Source organism: Lactuca virosa, chromosome 3 (assembly GCF_052849685.1).
Source record: "Lactuca virosa cultivar CGN04683 chromosome 3, Lactuca_virosa_CGN04683_v6, whole genome shotgun sequence".
Taxonomy (NCBI): domain Eukaryota; kingdom Viridiplantae; phylum Streptophyta; class Magnoliopsida; order Asterales; family Asteraceae; genus Lactuca; species Lactuca virosa.
In genome coordinates, this window is record NC_136428.1 from 90,281,266 (window position 1) to 90,302,041 (window position 20,776).

General features: G+C 38.3%; 1 protein-coding gene and 1 pseudogene across 2 annotated transcripts; one reads left to right on the plus strand and one right to left on the minus strand.

Moving 5' to 3' along the window:
• Positions 1 to 9,913: 9,913 nt before the first annotated feature.
• On the plus strand, positions 9,914 to 10,318 carry LOC145163811 (putative mitochondrial protein AtMg00820). The gene has a single exon (XM_079082567.1). The coding sequence runs from the start codon at positions 9,914 to 9,916 to the stop codon at positions 10,316 to 10,318; it is 405 nt and encodes a 134-aa protein (XP_078938693.1).
• A 4,489-nt stretch (positions 10,319 to 14,807) lies between these two features.
• Positions 14,808 to 18,771, minus strand: LOC145166160 (G-type lectin S-receptor-like serine/threonine-protein kinase At2g19130 pseudogene; annotated as a pseudogene). The gene is made up of 2 exons (XR_013740415.1): positions 18,567 to 18,771; positions 14,808 to 17,332 (listed from the first exon to the last, which is right to left on the minus strand). The product of XR_013740415.1 is annotated as a G-type lectin S-receptor-like serine/threonine-protein kinase At2g19130 pseudogene (transcript).
• Positions 18,772 to 20,776: the final 2,005 nt, after the last annotated feature.

Below are 20,776 nucleotides of genomic sequence, written 5' to 3' on the forward strand. Positions count from 1 at the left end.
GATGACGAGTTGTATCATGGACCGATGTTGCTGCCGCCTAGCTCCGCCACTGCCACCGCCGTACGCCCCTAGATGGGTGGTGGTGTTACTGTTCCGGGTGGGTTCAGTCAAGGTTGTGTGGTTTGTGTAGATTGGAAGCAAAGTGAGCCGCCACCACCACCATGAAGTGGTGGCTAGCACCTTCGACCACCACCTGCCGCCACAGTGCAGCGGTGTGTGTGTGTGTGTGTTATTTACGTGAGTGTGTGTTTGTGTATTTTTGTAAAATTGTAATAATGTCGATAATCAATAGAAAACTTGAAACCACCACCGTGAGGTGGTGTCTGCCGCCTCCTGCCGCCGTCTCGTGTGGCGGTGTGCTTGCTTTATTGTGTTTGACTCGTTTGGGGGATTCTTGGTCAAAGTGGGCCCAATAAAGCCCTAATGGGCCCAAGAAACCCTATTGGCCTAATAAAACCCTAATGGGCCCAATGAGGCCCAAAGTGACCTAAAAGCCCAACCAATGGGCTAATGGGCTAGTATTGGGTTGGAAAACCCTAATTAGGGTTTGGAAAACCCTAATTAGGGTTTAGAAAACCCTAAGGGCATAAAATCCTAATTTGTGGGAATTGATCGGCACACACACGAGAATTATTTAATAAGCTTAAAATATTAATTAATGACCAATTGCAAGTTAACCTAAAGCAATGTTGGACTTAATGGATTAAGTCCTTAGTGGATTAAGTCCTTAATGTGTTAAGTAGGAACACGTAACCCTAATCGTCATTTCATGTGAAAACCCTAATTTCACATAGGCCTTGAGTTGGGCCTTCCTATTGAGCTTTGGTGATTGGACTATGGATGGGCTATCCAAGAACAAGTTAATGGACCAAAATAATTAGATGGGCTTTAGGATAAGGCACGTGTGAGGACTTGGGCCCAATTTGGAAAATTGGGCCAAAGATGGGCCATAATTGAGCCTTTATGATTATGTGATATTGGGCCATGAGAATTGGATTGGAATAATTGGATGGGCCTTAAGGAAAGACTATGTTGAGGTCTGGGCTCAATTTGGAAAATTGGGCCATATGTTGGGATTTGGCCCATTATTTGACTTTTGGATTTTTGTAGTGTGAGTTGGACCATGGGGCTTGGAACCCAATTATTAATTGGGTATTGTTTGATGTTGACAGTTTGTGGATCTGTCAACCAGCAGCTAGAGTTTTATTTATGGGACTTCAGCAGTGCCAGGTGAGTTACCTCACTATACTAAGGGGTCTAAGGCACCAAGTCTGGCCCATTGGATATGTTATCCTAGCAGTGTTAGATGTTGAGTATGAGTTAGTGTTGCATGCTAGTGGTTATGCCAGTAAGGTAGGTATGTAGGACTACCTGTGTTGTTATATGATTATCTGCATGCTCAGTAGTTATGTTATATGTTGATATATTATTTGGGGTGGGTTGAGGTGACACTGCTCCGTACGGTAACCAACAAACCCGGGAGCATTCCAGATACGAGCTGAGGGCCAGGTGGGGCATGCCAGACTCGTACTGTGGACTCGGGAGCATTGCAGATACGAGCTGAGGGAGACTCATACTGTGGGCTCGATGGCAATCCAGATGTGAGATGTGGGCCCGGAAGGCAATCCAGACTCACACTGTAGGCCCATGGGTAATCCAGTCTGTAAAGTTGTGGACCCGGTACATGTTATTTGTATATGTGTTATTTGCAGTGTATCGGTATTTTGGGGGAACTCACTAACCTTTCGGGCTTACAGTTTCAGTTTATTGTTTCAGGTACATCAGGGGATCGTGGCAAGGCAAAGGCGTGATCGTACAACTCTTCACTTTTTATGAATATGTTTCTGGGATACTCTAATATAGAATTGTTTTGAAAACAAGTTGGTAATAACTGTTGGTTCCTAAATGTTTTAAAAACTTTAAATTTTGCCTAATTTTTATGGGTGTTACAAGAGGCAATAGGGTTTTAAATAAAGTAATTTGCCTAAATTAAAGGGTAAATGATTTAATTAATTATTTATTAAAAATAAATAATACTTGTTCCATATTAATCCCTACATCCACACAATATTTGTTCATCCACATTTGAACCTACCTATATATATATATATATATATATATATATATATATATATATATATATATACACACACTAGTCGTTACCCGCGCAAAGCGGCGGCGGTGAATTGTTTTTCAGGTGATATGCTTCTTATTCACCGAGATCTCCACCACTTAATTTAGATAAATTAGAACTTCAATGAAAATAATAGCATCATGGTCTTTACATAAAAATATAAATTTAGCCAAACTCGACTTCTAAAAATTAATAGATTTTTTATATTTCATAAAGGGAAACTTTAAAGATCTTACCAATGGTAATTGCAAAACTCATTAATCACTTAAATAACTATAAGTTAACAAAAAACAAAGAACTAAAAGTGCAGGGGTAGTTTTGAATTTTTCAGAAAATAACTATTACTATTATTGAACTATACAATAAACAAATAAAATAAGGTAAACATGTGATACAAACCAATGACCAATGGTGTACCACACTCATTCATCATCAGCAGCTTATATCCGTTTCTCAGCAATTTGATTTCATTCTTGACTTGGTTGCTGAAAACAGGTATGCCACCATTCGTTTTTTACCACTTCATTTTGTCAACATGTATGGGACTTTTCAGTATTGTACTTTGGTTTTTGGTTTTTTAAACAAAAATGTGCGTTGGTCATTTGTTTCAAAAAAGAATTGTACTACGCGTTTAAATTGTAGTAGCCAAATAACCCCTTGATAACAAAAACCCAAAGCAGATTAGAAAATATATGATAATTAATAAATGTGTTGATGAGTTACTTAAAAACTGACCAAGTCCTTGATAGCTTATATACTTACATTTATATGTTTGTATTACATCATACTAATAGACTGAATAATAATATGTTGAACCAAACATATGTACATCTAGCATGTTTTGCTGTAAGTTTCAATCCAATCCAGACAGAGACATCTCCCAAATAACAAATTGAAACGAACAGATGCATAAAAGATAAATAGAATCCCTATTTCAATTGCAGGATAGAACATAAAATAACAATGTAGTTTCCAAATGGATCCTTTCTACCCAGGTTATTAACTTATATTATTAACTCTCGGATTCAATTCCCAAATTAAAGTAACATGATATTTTTTGGATTAAGTATGGAAGTATCATGCTGTTTTTGCCCTAAATATGTAAGTAGCATCTTATTTTTGGCTTAATTCCTGTCAAGTGATTTGCTTCTCTAAAATTGCACATTCAAACCTGTCAATCAAAATGAAAATATATTATAATATTTTTTTATTCATGCTTGTTGAGAAACGACTTAAAATATGCTAAACAAAAACTTTAGATCGAATTAAGATCGGGACAATCACCTGTATATAAAAGTGAAAGTCATAACCTTTTGACAAAAAAAATTTAAAATAGGATGGATATGAACTCTTCTGACCAAAAAGATTAAGAATCTAAAATAAAATTATAAAGTTTTAGAAGTTGAAATAATTTGTATGAGCGTGAAGCTCTGTATCCACCATCCCTCAGACTTGCAATGATTCCATCGGTTATGATGCTACCTAATAGATCCTCTACTAAAAGCAATGAAAAACATACCATATTTACTTATTCGTAAAGATTTTTATTAAATCTTGAGTCGTCGATGTCTTTTAAACCAGATCATCTATTGAAAACAAACATATTTGTAAATATAGATAGAAAAGGAGAAAGGGGAGAGAATGATGATGGTCATGGTGAGGGGAATGAAGAAGAAATGGTATGGGAAGACGATTTACCATGTTTCATTGTGTGTAACCCATATTACAAATCTTACAACATTTTCAAAGCTAACCACATATTCGAAAGTCTTTTGAGTGGTTCAAAGAAAACATTCAAATATGAATTTCCTGTCTTTTAAAGTATCTTACTGGGGGATGATGTAGGAAAACACCTTCACACACAACAAAGACATCATAAAAAGATCCTTTTTAAAGCAAGAATAACTTATGTCCCTTGGCCCTAATGATTACCAACACAATCAACCCTACACACAATTCAAAGGTGAGACCTCGCAAGTTGGCTACAACAGCTTCGCACAAACCTAAAGTGTCAGAAAAATATTAAAACAAACAAGCACAACAAAGTCACAAACAAAATACAACCCCATAAAAAAGACCTCGTTTACCTGTTTCATGTTAAACACAAACAATCCTAGAATTATGACTATTACTCACACATAAATACCAAAAAGTAATATGTGCTTACTAAAATCAGTCCCCTACCACAAATCTTGCACCATCATCTTATGGAAGCATGACAACAGGGGTGCCAATTTCCAGCTCATGTTCATCTGTTTCACATGCATTATTACTAAAGAGGAACAGATTGCCAAAGTACCTACAGATTCAAGAACATGTGGGTGGCTTTTAAAATGCCAGTTACATTGGTGCACCAAGATAACTTCATTGGTAAGCTACAAAGAATAAGACCAATCGAGCAAATGAAAAATAAAACCTGATAAATCAAAACCAACATCAAGATTAATTTCAAAGAAAGATGATGAATTTAGAATTATCAGATTTCTTTTAAGGCGAATTAAAGTTACAAGTGATCCACATATATCGTCGTCCTTCCTGACAACATCATGATTCGGAGATCTGCAATCATGATCCTAAAACTATCAGTACATCAAAAATTACATGGACCGACTTTACATAATAGGTTGGTTATAAAGTTGAAATGAATCTTTGAGTGATGAAGCAACATGAGGAGGAATGAAGCTTTTGATTGAAAAAACATATGAGAGTTGGAGAATAAAACCTGTTAGAATGTGATTTGGAGAATACACCAACAGACCAAAAAATCAAGCACACCGGTTTAATAAATCAAAGTCAGTTTAAAGATTAACCTTCCACTTGTTTGTTTGGTATCACAAACCTTCTTCTTGTCACATATGCTGAGATTTAGGGTAGACAGACAGATGATAGCAAGGACTCGATTTTAAACAAACAATTACAAACTCACCATAAGTACCACCTAAATCGACATGCTTGGCCGAGGCTGTGAGTGTAAACCTGACTTGGTTGTAAACCTGACTTGGTGTAAACCTGACATCAGTAGCTGCACCTCCATCTATGTTGACAATAAGAACTCAAATGGCAACTTCGTATGTTCACATAATGAACACAGTAAATGGTAGCAGTAGTAATTGTAGGCTTGTTTAAGTATAAATAGAGGCTCTAACCTCAGTTATAAGACACCAAAAATAACAGAGAGTGTAGTGTGTAATACTTAGAGTGGGTATTATTACCTAGAGGGTTGTTTATCTTTCTTGTAATAGAGAGTGTTATTTCGTTTCTTTTGTTCCAGTTCAGAATAAAAGAGTTTTTCAACCCAACAAGTGGTATCAGAGCTTGGTTTAGCTTCAGGGGCTCATTCTCTAATTTTTGGTCGAACTTTTTTTGCCTCAAAATCAATTTTGGAGTACACCGTTGGAAAGGTCTCGTTCCGAGGATTCCAAAAATATATTTTTTGGATTTTTCGATCACCGGAAGGCCACCAAATTACCGGTCAAAGTTGGTCAAACATCGCCGAAAATTAGCCGGAAAAACCAGGTTCGCCGGAGAAGACGGCACTATAGGAGCACTGTAGCAGTGACGTCATCAGTGACGTCAGCAGCTGACCAAAGTTCTGAAAAGTTGCAGTTTAGCCCATGTTCTTCCGAAAAGTGCAATTTAGGCCCTGTACTTCAAAAAAAAATCATAGTCGTTTATGCCCAAGTATATGCCAAGAATGACTACACCAACCTCGTCATCTTCTCAAGTCGAAGTTGAAAGTATTCAAAGGACCGGGAAAGACGGTAGTGTTACGTTACACTATCCAACGCTCACGAAGATGAACTAAGTGGTGTGAGCCATAAAAATGTGAGTGAATTTACAAGCACAAGGAGTATGGGATGTAATTAAAAATGCAGAAACGGACGAACGTAAAGATCGGATGGCTCTTGCGGCTATTTATCAAGCAATTCCAGAGGACTTACTTCTAATGTTAGCTGAGAAGGACACAGCTAAAGAAGCATGGAAAACGCTTAAGATGATGCACATGGGAGCCGATCGGGTCAAGGAGGCTAAAGCTCAAACCTTGATAAGTGACTTCGAGGTGATCCAGATGAAATACAGTGAATCGGTAGATGATTTTTCCATGAGACTGAATACTATCGTAACCAGTATTCGATCTCTAGGTAAATAGATTGAAGAAATTACGGTTGTGAAGAAGTTTCTGCGAGCCGTACCGATACGATTTATACAAATCGTAACATCTATGGAGCAATTCGGAGATTTGAAGAATATGACGGTGGAAGAAGTTGTGGGTCGTCTTAAGACCCATGAAGAGAGACTTCGAAGCTATGGAGAAAAAGAAGGATGACCTTCTCTGTTTCTTAGACATGTCGAGTGGGCATCTCGTTCGAAGCAAACTGGCGAGAGAAACTCGTCAAACACTTCAAGAGGACGAGGAGGACATGGTAACAGTGGCCGTAGACGAGGCCGAGGTCGTGGACGTGGCCAAGGAGGTGGTCGCGAGTACAATACAAATCGAAATGACCATAATCCTTCTCGAAAAGATAAAAGTCAAATCAAATGTTTTACTTGTGAACAATTTGGTCATTATGCTTCGGAGTGTCCAAACAAGAATCGAGGTGAGGAGGCGAACCTCACTCAAGCCAACGAAGAAGAGCTTGTTTTGATGATGGCAGCCTCACAAGAATATGCACGCAAAAGGTATCTCTAAGAGAGAAGATTTGTGTTAATTTTCTTGCATTGGGAGAAAGTCGAGTCGAGTCCGAGGTATGGTATCTCGACAATGGTGCTAGCAATCATATGACCAGAGACCGCTCAAAGTTCCGCGAACTAGATGAGCATGTTACGGGCCAAGCAAAATTTAGGGATGGTTCAACCATTGCTATTTTGGGAAAAGGGTCGATTTTATTCGATAACAAAAATGGCGACCAAAGACTCCTTAATGAGGTATATTTCATTTCAAGTCTAAAAAACAATATTATTAGTCTCGGACAAATGGCGGAGGAAGGGAGTCGGGTCATAATGGATGGGTCGGATCTGACATTGTTTGACATAAATAAAACTCTACTTTTGAGAGTTAAACGATCCCCAAACTGGTTATATAAAACTCCTTTAAGGACCGGTAGACCGACTTGTCTTTTAGCAACAAAAGACGAACCAGCTTGGATATGGAATTCAAGACTCGGTCATGTTAAATTTATCGCCTTAAAGAAGTTGTCCGAAAAGAATATGGCAACCGGAGTCCCAAAGATTGAGCACCCAAACCAAATATGTGAAGGGTGCGTTCTTTCCAAACAAACCCGAATTCCTTTCCCGGATCACGCAATTTTTCGGGCTCAAAAACCTCTACAACTTGTTCATGCGGACTTATGTGGTCCGATCACACCTACGTCTGTTGGAGGGAGTAAATATTTTTTCCTTTTAGTAGACGATTTTAGCCGGTGGATGTGGGTTTACATGCTATCGAAGAAGTCTCAAGCCTTGAGCGCTTTCAAACGGTTCAAGTTGATGGTTGAAAAGAATTTGGGTTATCAAATGAAGACACTTCGAACGGATCGAGGGGGAGAGTTCACTTCAAAAGAGTTCTCATTATTTAGTGAAGAAAATGGTATTCAAAGGCATCTTACGACACCATATTCGCCTCAACACAACGGAGTTGTAGAAAGGCGAAATCGGACCGTTATGGACATGGCAAGAAGTCTGCTCAAAGAAAGAAATGTTCCGGGAGAGTTTTGGGGAGAAGCGGTTAGACATGCAGTTTATATTCTCAACCGCCTGCCAACAAAATCACTTCCCAACAAGACGCCTTATGAAACATGGTTTGGCAAAAGCCCAACCTTGAACATCTAAAAGTTTTTGGTTGTGTTGCTTTTGCTAAACTTGTAGGTGGTCACTTGAAGAAGCTTGATGATCGAAGTAAGAAGATGGTGTATTTAGGTGTGGAAGATGGAACTAAAGGCAACCGTTTGTTTGATCCGCAAGACCGAAAGTTGCGAGTTAGTCGCGATGTTGTTTTTGACGAAAAAGAAGAATGGAATTGGTACAAAAACAAAGAAGAAGAGATGGCGACTCCTAAGACCTTTACCATAATTGAACCACAACCCCAAATACACCTCGAAACACCTCAAAATGACCCCGAAATCAACCCGGAACAACCAGACAGTCCAGGAATCGAGGCTATCCAAGTTGGACAACCATATGCTGAATTTGACGAGCCTGAACCAGCTCCACAAACTCCTGTCTCAACCCCGTTTTCTTCAACCTCGCCCCATATGGAAAGCCCTTCTAGTGAGATTGGACCAAAGGGATTGCGTCCGTTAAGCGATATTTATTCTGAAACCGAAAATGTGTTCCTTGAACCCGAAGAATTGTTGATGATTGCAGCGGATCAACCCTTGAATTTTAAAGAGGCGGTAACCTCTAAAGCATGGCAGGAGGCTATGCAAACAGAGTTGGATGCAATCGAGAAGAACAAGACATGGCAACTTACCGATTTGCCACCCGGAAACAAAGCAATCGGTTTGAAATGGGTGTTTAAAGTGAAGAAAGACAACTTGGGAAAAGTGGTGAAGCATAAAGCTCGACTTGTAGCAAAAGGATTTGTACAAAAGGAAGGAGTCGACTTTGATGAAGTTTTTGCACCGGTAGCACAACTTGACATCGTAAGGCTCATTTGATGATCGAAGTAAGAAGATGGTGTATTTAGGTGTGGAAGATGGAACTAAAGGCAACCGTTTGTTTGATCCGCAAGACCGAAAGTTGCGAGTTAGTCGCGATGTTGTTTTTGACGAAAAAGAAGAATGGAATTGGTACAAAAACAAAGAAGAAGAGATGGCGACTCCTAAGACCTTTACCATAATTGAACCACAACCCCAAATACACCTCGAAACACCTCAAAATGACCCCGAAATCAACCCGGAACAACCAGACAGTCCAGGAATCGAGGCTATCCAAGTTGGACAACCATATGCTGAATTTGACGAGCCTGAACCAGCTCCACAAACTCCTGTCTCAACCCCGTTTTCTTCAACCTCGCCCCATATGGAAAGCCCTTCTAGTGAGATTGGACCAAAGGGATTGCGTCCGTTAAGCGATATTTATTCTGAAACCGAAAATGTGTTCCTTGAACCCGAAGAATTGTTGATGATTGCAGCGGATCAACCCTTGAATTTTAAAGAGGCGGTAACCTCTAAAGCATGGCAGGAGGCTATGCAAACAGAGTTGGATGCAATCGAGAAGAACAAGACATGGCAACTTACCGATTTGCCACCCGGAAACAAAGCAATCGGTTTGAAATGGGTGTTTAAAGTGAAGAAAGACAACTTGGGAAAAGTGGTGAAGCATAAAGCTCGACTTGTAGCAAAAGGATTTGTACAAAAGGAAGGAGTCGACTTTGATGAAGTTTTTGCACCGGTAGCACAACTTGACATCGTAAGGCTCATTTGATGATCGAAGTAAGAAGATGGTGTATTTAGGTGTGGAAGATGGAACTAAAGGCAACCGTTTGTTTGATCCGCAAGACCGAAAGTTGCGAGTTAGTCGCGATGTTGTTTTTGACGAAAAAGAAGAATGGAATTGGTACAAAAACAAAGAAGAAGAGATGGCGACTCCTAAGACCTTTACCATAATTGAACCACAACCCCAAATACACCTCAAAATGACCCCGAAATCAACCCGGAACAACCAGACAGTCCAGGAATCGAGGCTATCCAAGTTGGACAACCATATGCTGAATTTGACGAGCCTGAACCAGCTCCACAAACTCCTGTCTCAACCCCGTTTTCTTCAACCTCGCCCCATATGGAAAGCCCTTCTAGTGAGATTGGACCAAAGGGATTGCGTCCGTTAAGCGATATTTATTCTGAAACCGAAAATGTGTTCCTTGAACCCGAAGAATTGTTGATGATTGCAGCGGATCAACCCTTGAATTTTAAAGAGGCGGTAACCTCTAAAGCATGGCAGGAGGCTATGCAAACAGAGTTGGATGCAATCGAGAAGAACAAGACATGGCAACTTACCGATTTGCCACCCGGAAACAAAGCAATCGGTTTGAAATGGGTGTTTAAAGTGAAGAAAGACAACTTGGGAAAAGTGGTGAAGCATAAAGCTCGACTTGTAGCAAAAGGATTTGTACAAAAGGAAGGAGTCGACTTTGATGAAGTTTTTGCACCGGTAGCACAACTTGACATCGTAAGGCTCATTTGATGATCGAAGTAAGAAGATGGTGTATTTAGGTGTGGAAGATGGAACTAAAGGCAACCGTTTGTTTGATCCGCAAGACCGAAAGTTGCGAGTTAGTCGCGATGTTGTTTTTGACGAAAAAGAAGAATGGAATTGGTACAAAAACAAAGAAGAAGAGATGGCGACTCCTAAGACCTTTACCATAATTGAACCACAACCCCAAATACACCTCAAAATGACCCCGAAATCAACCCGGAACAACCAGACAGTCCAGGAATCGAGGCTATCCAAGTTGGACAACCATATGCTGAATTTGACGAGCCTGAACCAGCTCCACAAACTCCTGTCTCAACCCCGTTTTCTTCAACCTCGCCCCATATGGAAAGCCCTTCTAGTGAGATTGGACCAAAGGGATTGCGTCCGTTAAGCGATATTTATTCTGAAACCGAAAATGTGTTCCTTGAACCCGAAGAATTGTTGATGATTGCAGCGGATCAACCCTTGAATTTTAAAGAGGCGGTAACCTCTAAAGCATGGCAGGAGGCTATGCAAACAGAGTTGGATGCAATCGAGAAGAACAAGACATGGCAACTTACCGATTTGCCACCCGGAAACAAAGCAATCGGTTTGAAATGGGTGTTTAAAGTGAAGAAAGACAACTTGGGAAAAGTGGTGAAGCATAAAGCTCGACTTGTAGCAAAAGGATTTGTACAAAAGGAAGGAGTCGACTTTGATGAAGTTTTTGCACCGGTAGCACAACTTGACATCGTAAGGCTCATTGTTGCCTTAGCAGCTCAACATGGGTGGGTTGTCCACAATCTCGATGTCAAGTTGGTTTTTCTCAAAGAGGAGTTTTATGTCACCCAACCAGAATGATATGTTGGTAGAGCAAACAGTCACAAGGTGTTCAAGCTTTATAAAGCTCTTTATGGTCTATGACAAGCTCCTCGAGCTTGGAACATTCGTTTAGATAAAAGCTTAAAAAGGCTTGGTTTTACAAAAAGTTCACAAGACCCAGCTGTTTACAAAAGGAACTCAAAGACAAAGTTCTTATTGTTGGTGTCTATGTTGATGACTTGATCATTACCGGGTCGAACACTAACGACGTTGTCGAGTTCAAAGAACAAATGAAGAAAGAATTTGAAATGAGTGATTTGGGATTACTTTCTTACTACCTTGGAATCGAAGTTTCACAAAAGAAGTGTGGAATATCTTTGCGACAAACGGCTTATGCAAAGAAAACTTTAGAGCAATTTGGGTTGCTAGATTGCAATCCGACAACGTCACCAATGGAACCTAAGTTGAAGGTCAAGAAGGATGAAGATGGTGAAAAAGTTGATCCAAATGAATATAGGCGAGTGGTAGGTTGTTTAAGGTACTTGACTCACACTCGACCGAACTTCTCATTTTCGGTTGCAATTGCAAGTCGTTTCATGGAGGAACCGACCACTTTGCATTTCCAAGTTGTGAAATACATCTTACGATATGTGAAAGGAACCGTTGACTATGGACTCAACTATGTAAGAGGTCGTGAAATTGAAGATTTGGTTGGTTTTACCGATAGTGATCTTGGAGGTGACCCTGTTAATAGCAAGAGCACAAGTGGAATGATTTTCTATCTAGGAAGGAACGTGATAACTTGGCAATCCCAAAAGAAAAAGATTGTTGCTTTGTCCACGTGTGAAGCCGAGTTCATGGCAGCTACAACAGCAGCATGTCAACCCATTTGGCTTGCAAATCTCGTGAAGGAGCTCACGGGAAATCATATCATGCCTATCACCTTATACGTCGATAACAAATCAGCAATCGCATTGATGAAAAATCATGTGTTTCATGGTCGAAGCAAACACATTGACATTCGTTATCACTTCATACGAGAATGTGTTGAACGTGGGCAAATTATAGTGGAATATATCAACTCGAAGGATCAACGGGCGGACATCTTTACAAAGGCTTTAGTATACGTGAAACTTGGTGAAATGCGAAACATGATCGGAGTGACGAATCTCGATCCAAGTTCGGTTTAAGGGGGAGAATGTGAGTATAAACCTGACTTGGTGTAAACCTGACATCAGTAGCTGCACCTCCATCTATGTTGACAATAAGAACTCAAATGACAACTTCGTATGTTCACATAATGAACACAATAAATGGTAGCAGTAGTAATTGTAGGCTTGTTTAGGTATAAATAGAGGCTCTAACCTCAGTTGTAAGACACCAAAAATAACAGAGAGTGTAGTGTGTAATACTTAGAGTGAGTATTATTACCTAGAGGGTTGTTTATCTTTCTTGTAATAGAGAGTGTTATTTCGTTTCTTTTGTTCCAGTTCAGAATAAAAGAGTTTTTCAACCCAACAGAGGCAATGGAGATGTGGAGGGGCCGGTGGGGTGGGATAGGGATAATGACGATGATGATCGGTGATGGGCATATTAGGGTTTCACACATAGACAATGAGATGCGTACACTGGATGGTTATAGAATCGATCACCCAAAATAAAGGGAAAGTTGGCAGTATTTACCGAGATTTAGGATTCAACATAGACTCGTCAGAGATTAAAGGGGCCTTGGTAAAACTCTTGAAGATAAGATGATAACGATGGAAAGATAAAGAGCTCGGTCAAAATGAAATAAGATCTTCTATGTTTTGCATTATAAACTTATGCATATTGTATTATTTTTTGTACAGTTTAATTTAAATATGATTAAATTTAAAATTTAATATTATTGTATTAGTAACTACTTGTACTCTTAGCTTAATCATTTGAACGTCTTAAATCTATTTTTTGAAATAGTAAGGTTTGTATAATATATATATATATATATATATATATATATATATATATATATATATATATATTCCGTATGAATGTGTGTGTGTTATTTAGACTGGTTTAGAATATATTGGTCTGAATTTGTCCGTCTTTGATCCGAGTTGATTCGATTTGGACCGAAATAAGTTGCGGTTTTATTTACAAAAGTTAATAAAATAGATGTAACCGGGTTACCCGCTCTTGGAACCGGAACCGTCGGTTCCGGGACTGGTTCCAAAAATTTAAGAACTGTCCAGACTGGTCCAGGTCCAGTTTTAACTTTCTAGGAACCGTCGGTTCGGTTCCAAATCTCGCCAATGAGGCGGGTACCCGCCTATGCTCATCCCTAGAGAAAACACAACACATCAAACTGGTAACTTGGTAAGGAAAATTCGAATACCCCAAACTCCAAATTCAAAGGGAAAAAAAGCCAAAAAGTCAAAGAGGTGGCGACTTGGAATCAAGAAAGATGAAAACGTAGCAGGTAAGGCTGTTGAGTGAGAGATTAGATTAGATACATATGACTAGAGTAGGAGCTTGGTAAGTAACGTACTAAAACCATTTAACATAAAAGAGTCTTCTTCTTGTTGTAGTAACTAAAATTACCACATGATCTTTAATCATATAATTCACCATTTCAATATCTCACTATATATCATATTAACATATTTCAAAATTATTAAGTGCAACACCCCAACTTCCAAAAGTACACCTAAATTATTATTATTTTCTTTTAGAACTAGCAATACAACATAGGTAGATTTTTGTATCAATAACACTAAAAAGTTCTTATAGGTAATTGTAAACTTCAACATCATGTGAAATAAAAGCATTAACTAAATTAAACATGTAATACAAGTGCATATATCTTTTACTCTTCAAATTTTATTTCTATCTTGTCCTTTACTAATTAAATTTCCGGAGAACACAAATCACATATAATATAAGCTATAACTAAAGCTTACTTAGTGGGTGTTTATGAGTGTTTTTTAAAATGCCTTATTAATTTATTGGCTTTTCAAAAAGCCAATAAGTTAAAAAAAATGTTTGGTAAGCACTAAACTTTTAGACAAAATGAGGATTAAAAATGATTTTTCCCAAAAGCCAATAAGTTAAAAATGTGTTTGGTAAGCACTAAACTTTTAACAAAATTAGGCTTAAAAATGACTTTTCCAAAAAGCCATGAATTCCAGGTTTTTCCAAAAAACCAATAAGGAGATTTAAAAACTCTCCCAAACACGCCCTTAATAATACTTTAATTACTAATTCCGTAATAATATCTGGTTCATTTTGATATACAACTACTAATTGGGTTTAATTATTATATCAATTCCCATTATCTTATACCTTGATTCGCTAATGAAAACATGCAAATATCAAAAAATCTTTTTAAATTAAACTTAACGGAAAAATCAAAAGGTGTTCATCAAAAACTCAAAATTACCAAAGTTGATGGAAATAGAAACATCGATAGATAATTAACGTGAAATTTATGAAACTTTGACTAAAACTGTGACCTTGTGCCAACCACAGGGACCATTTCTGTAATTTACTATAGGTCGTTATTGTGACTGCCCGTTCCTTTTTAGCAAAGCCAATTCAAACTTCAGTACCAACCAACCGACTTATTATTTGAAAGGTTAAGAGATCACCTAATCTATTGTCGTATTTTCACAATAACGATAATCAATTTGCAACAACAAAAAAAAAAGTCCACGACTCATTTATTTTACAACAATATTATGTCTAACATTTAATATAACATAGAAAATAAAGGGAATTAATTGCCTTGAAAAATATAAGCCTTGGACTGGAAATCACCACGTCCAATGTGACTGACTACAATGTATGTGTTATCAATCAACAATTGTAGTCACAGATCTTGGGCATCGGAGGCATGTCCACATCCAAAACACCTTCAAGAATCCGTTCCACCAGACTCATGGTAGGCCTTCTCTCTTCCTCATCTTGGATGCACCAACATGCAACTTTGCAAAATTTTGTCACTTGTTCAACACAAGCTTCCCTGTTTAACCTACTGTCTAGTACGCTAAGGATATCAGTTCCATCTATAAGAACCTTTGCGACCAAACCCGGGAAGTATTTACTCCTTGAATCTTCAGATGGTTCTGCATTTCTTTTACCATAAACCAATTCAAAAAGCATCATTCCATAGCTATAAACATCTGCTTTGGCTGTGACAGCCACTCCCGATAACCATTCTGGTGCTAGATATCCTATTGTCCCCCTTGTACTTGTCAAAACCCTACTAAAGTCTCGACCAACAAGCTTTGCCAAACCAAAATCTGCAATTTTAGGACAGAATTTGGCATCTAAAAGAATGTTTTCTGGCTTTATGTCACAGTGAATGATACAGTCTGCACTTCTCATGAAGATAAACCAAGCCTCTTGCAGTTCCAAGTGCAATCTGATACCTCGTTTCCCAGTTTAGAACTTGCTTTCCATGGAAAATATGGGTGTCCAGAGAGCCGTTTGCCATGTAATCATACACCAACAGCTTATTGTTACCTTGTGCACAAAACCCACGAAGGCGTACAAGATTAACATGTTGGATAGTACCGATTGTGCTGACTTCGCTCCTGAACTGCTTCTCTCCTTGGCTGATGCTTTCAAGCTTTTTCACTGCTACAATGGACGAATCATGCAGTACCCCCTTGAAAACGGAGCCAAAGCCACCTCCTCCCAATTTGTCCGAGAAACTTTTGGTGGCAATTTGTAAATCTTTGTAGACAAATGACACCAACAATCCCTCCATTGTCGTCTTACCCACCGATAATGATATCCTCTTTTTTCTATAGATCAAGACCAAAAGTACACCCAAGACAAAAACCACACCTCCTACAAACCCAACAACAGCACCCATGTTGACCGGATTACTCTTCTTGTGATGTGGAAGATCTTTCAAAGCGACTTTGACAAAGATTGTTTTCCCACTATCATTGTCTTCGGAGAGGTTCAAGAGATCTCCATCCCAAACCAAACACTGATTATCGACAAAAGAGTAAGCATTACATGAGCAATTCTTCAAACAGGTGGTACGACATTCTCCAGCACTCCCAACTGCCGTAGAGTTATTTGGTGGTAGACTCTTGACACTAATCATGAGAAAATCAGGCTTTTCCACGTTTCTCCCACACTGCAAATTGGTTTTTCTCACACATCCACTGGAGAAATCACTCTGATTCCAATCACTCTCTGATCTAGGTGTGAACCCAGTCAAGCAATTACAGAATTGTAACACAGTCTGCCTGCAAATCCCAAAGGCCCCACATAAAGCATAGACCTCACACTGTGTTTTAGGTTGAGACCAAAATAAACTCCACTGTTCGGTAGTTTCCAAGTATGACAGCTGTCGAATCTGCCCTGAGAAATATATGATGAATCTAGAAATAATTGATGGATTATATAAAGAATATGTAACATAACTCTCATTTTCATTGTCAACGTAGCTGAAGTTATAGATATAATTTGATCTCATTTCAGGTACAGAGCGAAAGATTCGACCATTCCAAGATCCACTAGCCCAATACTCTATACTTTTATTCCATTTAATAACATACTGTTTCTCATCTTGATCAACCTCTAAAGAAATGGGAGCCATTGCAGGATCTTCTGTACTTTTCCATGAAGTGATAATCTGCTTTGTGTTTGTACGCTTGTTGTCTCCCAATTTGCCACCAGGCAAGAAAGTATCGGTTGGATGATCAAAACTTTGCCAAATTGGTGTGATTGAACTTGAACTTGAATTATATCTCAAAACTAAATTGCCATCATCAAGAAGAACTACTGATGCAGAAGTTGTGGGTGTAAGTGTTGGGGTTATATTTGTAGACCAAATTTGGGTGTTTGACTCATTTAAGAGCACTAAGTTACCATTGACAATTTGTAATTTAGAAGAGAATGCATCGGAGATGGGTGTCTCTCTATTTGCTACCCAGACTACTGTTTGAGGAGTTGTTTTGACTTTCTTGTACCAAATTCCTATGTAATAGTTGGGAGACTGACCTGGTTTAAAGAAACCCAATTCAAAATTTTCTGCAGGAGAGACAAGGGTCTGGTTCCCAGTGAGAGATTGATTCACAGCTAAAGTATTATTAGCTCCTGATGAGAAAGAAGGAATGGAAAACAAATACAAAAAGAAAAAGAGCTGAGAAGGAATTACAATCATGCTTATTATGCTCAGCTAGCTTCTGCATATGCTGATTCCTACAATAATAAAAAAGCATAACAATGTAAGAAAAAAATATAAGAACTACTAATTGCTGAAAATGGCAATTCAACTACCAATTACCGACAATTCCACCATGTCAATTTCAGTCTACCCAGTCCTCTTTGTCAACACATTTAACCATTACACATTTGTCTCATATTTTAATATCTTTATAAGCTTGGTCCAAACATTTATATAGCTTTTTTCCCAACTTTTTTTTTAAATTACTTTTTCTAGAGATTTTGTTTTTTATGGAATCCTTTTCACAAAATCACAAATTTGTTTTTACAAAATTAATTTTGTTTACAGTTAATTTGTTTTTACAACTTTTTCTACATTTGTTATTATGAATGGTACTTGTTTTTAAAAAATTTATATCTTTATTTTTCTGCGTGTTTTTTAGCTTTTTTTTTTCCTTTTACAAATTATTTTTTTGTTACAAAATCGTTTTCCAAATTTACTATAAATTCATTTTCATAAAATGTAAGGTTGTATAGACATATACAAATTCCTTTTTTACATAATTATTTTTACTAATAAGAAGTGTATCGTTATCTATATTTAAACCTAATTCTTATGTAAATTATATTTACCTTTTATTTATATCTTTTTACAACTTTGTTTTCACGATATTGATTATATAAAATTATATTTACCTTTTATTTATATCTTTTTACAACTTGGTCCAAACATTTATAATTCAATCTTATATATGCATGCATTCCGCATTCACAAAACATATAATTTGATATACAATGTTCAAGATTGATCACCGCCATCGATAATGTTGAGTAGGTGAAGCCACTCAAATATTAGTGGCAGAAATCATGATACCACTCAAATATTAGTGGTTGAAAAGCAAGTCTAAAGTGGAAAAGGAGAGGTGATCAAGTTTTCCCGTTTGCATGTTTCATGGTCTGCTTTTCTTGTCTAATTATCATTTCAGACTCTATATATATGAATCTCATTTGTATTGTAAAACGTGTGAAAGAAAAAACACAGAGTGAGTGCAGATTAGCACCAAGAAATATAAACTCTTGGTTACCGAGAGTGGACATAGGTCGGAGATTGGACCGAACCACTATAAATCTTGTTGTTCTTGAGTTTAGCGTGTGTTGTGTGTTGTATGTTCGTGTGATTCTCGTGTGTCGAGCCTAACAATTGGTATCAGAGCTGTGGCTCTTGATCGTTTCACACGAACCAGCTGAGGTGAAGAAGGAAGTCGCTTACCTATGAGAATCGGAACTAGTGCTCCGATCAGAAACCATCGTCAGCCGCTGCCGACCGTTCAACCCGCCGTAGGTTCCGTCGTCGTGAACCAATTCCGACTCTCGAGGAAGAAGGAAAGACGGTGTTCTTTTTTTAAGAAAGAAGAAAAGAAATGGATTGTAGAGAAGCAGTTTTTTCTTGTGGAGAAGAAGACTGATTCTCGTGGTGCTCAGTGGAAACAAAAGAAAAATAAATAAATAACAAGTGGATCTTTCCACCAAAAGCTACGCATGCAGTGGAAAAGCATTTGAAAAGCAAAAGAAACGCACACGCAAAGCAAACGCACGCTTTGTCTAGTTTTTTTTTATTATTTTTAGAAAATTGCAGTTTAGCCCCTGAACTTTCAGAAAATTGCAGTTTAGCCCATGAACTTTCAGAAAATTGCAGTTTAGCCCCTGAACTTTCAGAAAATTGCAGTTTAGCCCCCTGAACTTTCAGAAAATTGCAGTTTAGCCCCTGAACTTTCAGAAAGATGCAGTTTAGCCCTGAACTTTCAGAAAATTGTAGTTTAGCCCCTGAACTTTCAGAAAGTTGCAGTTTAGCCCCTGAACTTTCAGAAAATTGCAGCTTAGCCCCTAAACTTTCAGAAAGTTGCAGTTTAGCCCTTGAAGTTTCAGAAAATTACAAAATGGCAGAAGATGGTAAAATCAAGATTGACAAGTTTGATGGAACCGATTATGGATTTTGGAAAATGCAAATTGAAGACTTGTTGTACCAGAAAAGTTTGCATTTACCCATGTTGGGCGAACAACCAAATGAAATGTACGATGACGAATGGAAGCTGTTGGACAGACAAGCCTTGGGTGTAGTTAGGCTTTCATTGGCGAAGAGTGTTGCGTATAACATTGTCAATGAAACAACTACTTATGGAGTATTTAAGGCTTTGTCCAACATGTACGAGAAGCCATCCGCTTCCAACAAAGTGTTTCTCATCAAACAATTAGTTAACACCAAGATGAAGGAGGGCATGTCAGTTACCGCTCACATAAATGAGTTTAACTCGATTATCTCTCGTTTAGCCTCAGTTGCAATAAAGTTTGAAGATGAAGTACAAGCACTCCTCCTTTTATCATCTTTGCCCGATAGTTGGTCAGGCACAGTCACAGCTGTTAGTAGTGCATCCGGCACTATCAAACTCACTTTCGAGAGCATTCGTGACTTGATTGTAAATGAAGCGGAGAAGCAATGATGAGACTTCTAATTCTAGTTCTTTATTGCATACAGAAAGTAGAGGAAGAAGAAACGAAAGAGGACGTAGTCGAGGCAGATCAAAGTCCAGAAAAAGGGGGCAGTCCAAAAACCGGAAGGATATTGAATGTTGGAATTGCAAAGAAAAAGGTCATTTCAGAAACCAATGTCCAAAATCAAAAGCTGAAAAGAAAGAAGTAAACAGTGTATCCTCAGAAGAATCAGGAGAATTTCTCATATGCAGTGTTGAGAATTCAGAGGAATCCTGGATTATGGATTCAGGCGCTTCTTTCCACGCTTTCTCATGTCTAGATACGGTCAAAAACCTACGAACAGGTGATTTTGGCAAAGTTAGTTTGGCCGATGATCAAGTGCTTGATATTACGGGTATTGGAGATGTAGATGTGAAGACCTCTATGGGAACCACGTGGACATTGAAAGATGTCAGGGTTATCCCAAACTTGAGGAGAAAGTTGATTTCAGTTGGTAAATTGGATGATGAAGGGTTTCATGTTCACTTTGGGGGTGGACAATGGAAAGTGATCAAAGGTAACTTGGTGATTGCAAAAGGAAAGAAGAAAGGTACTATATACATGGTAGAGATACCCAGTGATGGTGTTCATGCCGTAACTACCAATTCGAGTCGATCTAAATTGTGGCATCAACGACTCGGACACATGAGCAGTAAGGGATTGAAGATGTTGGCTCAAAATGGGAAGTTTCCAGACTTGAAGAAAGTGGAAACAAAATTTTGTGAATCATGTGTTCTCGGGAAACAAAAGCGCGTCACTTTTGTTAAGAAGAGGAAGACACCGAAAGCTCAGAAGTTGGAGCTTGTTCACTCAGATGTATATGGACCAACATCAGTTTTATCTCTAGGAGGTTCAAACTACTATGTTACCTTTATTGATGATTCAACACGCAAGGTATGGGTCTATTTTCTTAAAAATAAATCTGATGTATTTGATACTTTTAAGATATGG